The 7,057-nt window shown below is 42.6% G+C and overlaps 1 protein-coding gene across 6 annotated transcripts in view; it reads right to left on the bottom strand.

The window, feature by feature from the left end:
• Ldb3 (LIM domain binding 3) overlaps window positions 1-7,057 on the bottom strand; it is a 62,764-nt gene that overhangs the window by 10,597 nt on the left and 45,110 nt on the right. For all 6 annotated transcript variants that reach the window (XM_029559301.1, XM_029559302.1, XM_029559303.1 and 3 more), the window contains 2 exons: window positions 5,624-5,804; window positions 5,001-5,121 (listed from right to left, as the gene is read on the bottom strand). In XM_029559301.1, the coding sequence (XP_029415161.1) occupies window positions 5,001-5,121; window positions 5,624-5,804 (302 nt within the window). The remainder of the gene's footprint in view (window positions 1-5,000; window positions 5,122-5,623; window positions 5,805-7,057) is intronic.

Below are 7,057 nucleotides of genomic sequence, written 5' to 3'. Positions count from 1 at the left end.
GTGTGTGTGTGTGTGTGTGTGTGTGTGTGTGTGTGTGTATGCATGCCACATTGCATGTTTAGAAACCAGACAACAACCAATGGATATTGGTTCTCTGCTTCCACCACATGGGTCCCAGGGATTGAACTCAGTCCTCTGGCTTGGTGGCAAGCACCTTTACCCACTGAGCCATCTCTCCAGCCCCAAGATCTAGTAAGTTCTCATGTGATGCAGATGTTACGGTTCCTGTGCCCATACTATGAGAAACAATTCTGCTTCTCAAACCCAACTGCTATCAGGCTTATCATCCCATAGGTTCTGCCTCTGTAGGTCTAGGGTAGGCCAGGGAATTTATCTTCTCTCTTTTTTTTTTTTTTTTTTTTTTTTTTTTTTTTGGTCTTTTTGAGACAGGGTCTCCCGGTAGCCCCAAATGCCTGGAACTTGCTATGTAGACCAGGCTGGCCTTGAACTCACAGAGATCTGCCTGCCTCTGCCTCCCAAGTGCTGGGATTAAAGGCATGTGCCACCACACCTGGCATCTTCTCTCTAGTTTTTAAAGCTTCCTAGGTGATCATCACACCCTGCCAGGGTTGAAAACTGCTCAGTACAAGTTCAAGTGTGAGAGTTGGCCTTCTCATCAATCTTACTTGAATCTTTGATAAAATATCAACTCATCTTTGCAGCCATCTAGTTTTGGAGTCTAGACCCTAGCACTCTGGTTCAATCTGCAGGTTTGACAGGACACCTTTCTGTGTTTTTTTCCAAGCTGTTGATAAAAATGATGACAAGCTAACACAAGATATTACTTCAAACCATTAGAATGACTACTAAATAATAAAAAAAGAAAATGTCAAGTGTTGGTGAGTATGTAGAGTAATTGAGTCCCTTGTTTCCTGTTGGTGGGCCTGTAAAATTTTGCAGCCACTATGGAAAACAGTATTAAGATGTCTGAGGACTTGAAAATACGGCTAGAGATGTAGTTCAGTGGTAGAGTACATGTCTGGAATGTATGAGGCCCTGGATTCAATCCCCAGCAATTAAAAAAAAATCAAACCAGATATGGTGGCTTACCCCTGTAATCTAAGCACTAGGGGAGGCAGAGGAAGGAGGATTAGTTGCAGATTTGAGGCCATCCTAGTTTATATATCAAGTTCCAGGTTAGGCTACATCACAAGACCCCATCTCAAAAACAAAAAAACACAGGCTGGAGAGATGGGTTAGTGGTTAAGAGCACGTCCTGCTTTTCCAGAGTTTGGTTCCCAGCACCCATGTCAGGCAACTCACAACTACCTACTCTAGCTCCAGGGGATCTGACACTCTTCTGGCTTGCACAGACGGCAGCATACAAGTACATACATATATACATACGTACACACATGTATACATACATACATACATACAAATAAAATAAATCTTTAAAAAAATAGAATTTCCATATGATCCAGCAGTCCTACTTCAGGATGCTCCAAAATTTAAAGCAGTTTTTTTGTTTGTTTGTTTGTTTTTATTATTTCATGTGTATTGCCTGCATGTAGGTAAGTGCACCCATGTCTTGCAATGCCTGTGGAGGACAGAAGAGGTTGTCGGAACCCCTGGAACTGGAGTTACGGACAGTTGTTAGCTGCCATGTGGGTGCTGGGATTCGAACCCCAGTCTTCTGCAAGAACAGCCAGTGTTCTTAACCACTGAGCCATCTCTCCAGCCCTAAAGCAGGTTTTAAAAGAGATATTTACATGTTCATGTTCACAGCAGTTATACTCATGACAGCCAAGAGACAGAAGTAGCACAAGCGTCCATTGATGTAGATGAATGAGCAGAATGTGGTTGATGTGTTCAGGGGACTCTTAGCCTTTAAAAGGAGGAAAGCTTTGACACATACTGCAACATAGATGAACCTTAAGGACATCAGGCTTAGTGAAATAAGCCAGCCACAAAAACCAAACACTGCATGATTTTGTTTCTATGAGGTTCTAGAATAGTAAAATTCATAGAAACGGAAACTGTAATGGGGGTTACTAGGGGCTGAGAAGAAGAGGAAGGAGGAGCTGCTTAATGGGTATACAGTCTTACATTTGCAAGATGAAAAACTTGTAGAGATTGATTGTGTAACATTGTGCTTATACTTACTGAACTATATATTTAAAATGGGTAAGACAGTAACTTTTATATGTTTTTACTACAGTGCAAAAAAACATTGAAAAGGTCAGAACCAAGTACAATGTCACATGGTATGATACTGATTGACTCCAGTATATTTGATTTTTTTTTTTCAGTCCTGAGGATTAAGCCTAGAGCCTCTAGTATGCTAACAAACACTCTAACACTGAATTCCAGCAACAACTCTGGTACAGTTTGTCAATTCTAGGGCAGGCTAACCAACTAGGCTTGGCTTTATTTAGCTGTTGGATCACCTAGCCCTTTCTTTCTTTACCTTGTTTGTAAAACTATCATTTACTATTACACTCAGTGAACATATTAAATTTCTAGTGCTCTTTCTAAAATAAAAATTAGATTGTGTTATGGCCCTGCTTTAACATCTCAATGCTCAAGCAAGTAGGTTTTTAAATTTTTTGACTTTCCTGGTGCCAGAGATTGAACCCAAGGTCTGGAGCATGTTAGGCAAACACTCTACCACTGAGCCACATCCCCATCCCATGAAGCAGATTTTAAATTGTACTTTTGTAGATTTAGATCTTCTGGAGTCATTTCAAAGACCTCTCCTGTTGCCCACATACCATAGGCAGGTATTTTGCTAGGAGCTTTTTATAAATCATCCTGGCTAATCCTTACATAGCCTCTGAAGGAAGTATGAGGAAACAATAACTCAGAAGAGTTGAGTACCTTCCTACAGTCACACAGCCTGGGACTAGCCCATCTTTCAAGGCCAGAGCTCTCCAGGTGCCTACATCCAAAGGAAATCTGCCTCCTCATTGCCTTTCTTTGATACTAGACCATTCCCTTCTTGCTGGGCCTTTTTACACAAAATGTCATTTTATAGAATTGGCAGGAGGTGATGGGGGTGGTGAGGTTAGCAATGGAGGGGGCAGTGGCGATAATAGAAATCTACCTCTTTTTCCGTGGGTGTGTGGTAGTGGGATTCGAGCCTAGGACCTTGTTCATGATAAATGAGTACTCCAACACTGAGCTATGTCCCCAGTCCTTTATATTTTTTTAACATTGTCTCACTAAGTTCCTCAGGATGGCCTTGAACTCACCCTATAGCCCAAATTGACCTTGAACTTGAAGTCCTCCTGTCCCAGTCTATCAAGTAGCTGGGGTTACAGTTCTGTGATACCAGACTCAGCTTGGAATTCTATCATTCTTTCATAAGCCTCAGACACAAATTGTGTTTTATCACAAATTATACCAATATTATAATGCTGTTACTTGATGGATAATAGCAGGCCATTTAATCATAAAAGCATTTTTTTTTCTTTTTTGAGACAGGGCCTCACTATGTAGACAAGGCTGGCCTTGAAATAACAGAGATCCACCCCCCTCTGTCTTCTGAGTGCTGGAAGTAAAGGCATGAACCACCGCACCCCACCAAGAGCAATTTTCTTATTAATCAACACCAGATGCTCGTAAGAGAGGAAAAGACAGTTGTTATCATCTCCCCTTTACAGAGATGGAGACTAAGACACAGGGTGACTGTTTAAAATCATTCACTTCACTTTGGAGTTGGAAAAAGAATTCCTTGGTATAAGCACCCAAGAAATTTCCTTTAAAATTTACTGACAAGAAGAAAAGGTTTGCTTTTTCCCGTGAGAAATGGAGGAATGGAATGAGGTTTTCTTTTTGATTTCAAAGTCCACTGTGTTGCCCTTTTTGTTCTCAAATCAGCCATAACTGTTTATTCTTCATAATCAATACACTTGTTTTCCCTCTTCCGATTTTCTGGTGCTGATATCTTAACAACTTTCATGTCTGTGTTCCCTTTTTTGGACTCTGCCTCAAAATCCTTTCTGAAAGAATCAGGCTGTGAAGGAGGGAGGGAAAGGGAAAGTTCAGTTAGCCAGGACTCCTGGCTATCCTATAAAGTGCTTCACCTCCTGAATTTACCACAACCTCCCACATTTTAGGTCCACATATTACATTCTGGGGTACAGAGAGATTATAAAAATGTGAAGGAACACCACAGGCTGAAAATCACTGCAGGCAGGGAGGAAGGATGCTCAGGCAGGTGTCTACAGATGAGGCTCAGAGAAGTTTTAGCAACTTCGCTCAGGGTTACAAAGCAAGTTCAGGGTGGAACCAGGAACAGAACCCGGGATGGAGTTCAGGCCAAGGTCTTTTTCAGACTAGATCTGGGTTTCTGGGTCAACATAACCTGAAAAGCAGTTAGGAAACCAACTTGTGACTCATATAGTTGATATATGGAAGGGAGCAGAAACTGCTGTATAAAATAAGTTGTAGGGGCTGGAGAGATGGCTCAGTGGTTAAAAGCACTGGCTGCTTTTGCAGAGGACCAGGTTTGATTCCCAGCACCCAGATGGTGGCTAACAACCATCTGTAACTCCAATTCCAGGGGATTCAACCCCCTCTTCTGACCTCCACGGGCAATGCATGACATGGGTGCACTTAGGTACATGCAGGCAAAACACTCATACACATAAAATAAAATTAAAATAATAAAAATAAAATATTTTTTAAAAGTTGTAGAATCTGACTCCTTTCTTCACAAAGCTTAAATTAAATGAGCAGGGAAAATAGTTCAGCTAACTTCCTTTGGATAATAACATGATTCAGCCATTAAAAACAGAGGCTGTGGATGTAGCTTAATGGTACAGAGCACTTGCCTAATGTGTGAGGCCCTGGCTTTGATTTCAGTGCTGAAAATGAAACAAAACACAAAAACCTTCTCTTCCAGAAGTAAAGGTCTCCTGATGGTAGGATATGAGTAGACTTAAGCAGGACTCAGTTCTCTATGCCTGCCGGGCACCATTCCTGGAACATAGGTACAGGGCCTTACAGCATGGCATCACACAACACTGCATCTGCATCATAGCCCACACACCTACCTTTCTCACAGTATGGCTCTCCGTCTTCCATGTGGAAGAGGCTGTTTCCAAAAGGTTTCTTGCAGGCTGCACAGACGAAGCAGGTAGTGTGCCATGTCTGTCGCAGGGCGTGCATCACTTCCTGGGGGAAAAAGTGTGCTCAGGACAGAAAATTTAAGAGAGCCAACCTTGACTTCTCTGCCAGGCCTGAACACTGACAGGTAGCCTAGGGAACAGGGCAGGAGGGCTCAGGAAGTAAGTCCTGGGCAAGCCAAGGGAAGGTAGAAGAGGGAGAGCCTGCTTATTATTATTATTATTATTATTATTATTATATTGGCACTTTATCAAAAAGGCTTGAAAGGCAAGGCCACAAATAGATGAGTAGTAAGGTCAGGTTATGAGGCAACAACTTACTTAGCAGAGCCCCACAGTAAATGTAGATAATCATCTCTTACCCAAGTTCATTTGCTCCCTAGTTCACTAGTACAAACCGATTCCTTTCTAAGATAGAAATGGGGTTGCTTTCTGTGTTATTAGCAAATTTTTGACTTCCTAATGGAACCCCACCATTTTAGGGGAAGGGATGAAGTCAGTCAGGTTGAGGAAAAAGCAAGGATCGGAGGAGAGGGATGTTGCCCACTTACCCCCATGATTTTGGTGTTGCATTTGGCACAGAGTGGGGCAAAGAACTGCTCATAGCACCGCTCGCAGTAAACATTGTTCTGCTCCTCCACGAAGCACATATCTGCTAGGGAGGTCTTGCAGTAGGCACAATTGAACTCTTCTGGGTGCCAGGAGCGGCCCATAGCTACCAGAAAAGGGCCCCTGTTGAGGCAGAGACCAACATACAATAGTACACAATAATGAGCCCCAGAATTTAGAACCAGACAGAACTGAGTTGATCACAGGTGATTATGAGAACAATAATAATGGTGTGCTGCGCACTGTTCTAGAATAATTTTACATTTGTTAACATATTTAATCCTCATACCAATCCTATGAAAAGGGAACTATTAATGAGGCCCATTCTCAGGGAAGAAAACCAAGGCACAGGGAGGTCAAGTAACTCATTCAAAGTCATAGGGCCAGGAAGTGGTAGACCCAAGATACAAATCTGATGGTCTAGTTCCAGATTAGTAGTCAGAACACTGGAATTATGGAAAAAATTCTTCATGCTCTATTTTTTTTCAGTTCTGTATTCTTTAATTCTTCTCTGCATTTTTGTTGCTGTTTTGAAGTTTATTACATTTAAAAAAATGTGTGTGTGTGTGTGTGTGTGTGTGTGTGTGTGTAGCTCAGAGGACAACTTGTAGGAGTTGGTTCACTCCTTTCACCATGTGGGTCCCAGGGATTGAATTCAGGCCATCAGTCTCAGTGATAAGCATCTTTATTCACTGAGCCATCTCTCTGTGTTGTTTTTGAAACAAGGTCTCACTATATATCTCTGTCTAGCGTGGAACAAGCTATGTAGACCAGGCTGGCCTCAAATTCAGAGATCTGCCTGCCTCTGCCATTCAAGTGCTGAGATTAAAGGCATGCACCATCACATCCAGCCTTTGCTTGTTTTTGGAGTATGTTTCATACATGTAAACTCATACCACACATATATACAAGCATACTGCAATTTTAGCAAGCATCATCAGAGACCCCGGCTTCTAAGTGAAATGGCTTGTTTCAGTTCAGTGAAATGCCCTGAGAAGCATAAGTCTGTCTGTGGAAAGAACCAGAAGCAGCTCTAAAGGAAAGCTGGGTCAAAACCCATACTGTCTGCCAGCTTGGATATGCCCAATAAACCTACTGACAACAAGGCTGACGATTCTCAGAACCCAGCCTTAGCCCAAGGGGGAGCTCCTGACACCAGGCACCAAGCTGGGAGCTTCACCCACTTACCTCATGGAATCCTCCCAAGTCCCCAGGGACGTGGGTGTCACATAGGTATAGAAGCTAAAGCTTACAGAGGAAGAGACAGATGGAGAGTCGAAGGGACCTATGGCAGGCCTTTTCCCTCCATCTGTCCTCCTATCTCCCATGCAGGACTCAGACTGAACAAGCACCGTGCCCACCACTCCAATACCGAA

Source organism: Nannospalax galili, unplaced genomic scaffold, assembly GCF_000622305.1.
Source record: "Nannospalax galili isolate Female #2095 unplaced genomic scaffold, S.galili_v1.0 scaffold409, whole genome shotgun sequence".
NCBI classification, from domain to species: Eukaryota; Metazoa; Chordata; class Mammalia; order Rodentia; family Spalacidae; genus Nannospalax; species Nannospalax galili.
The sequence above is the reverse complement of the archived record's forward strand: the minus strand, read 5'-3'. Positions and strand labels throughout refer to the sequence as shown.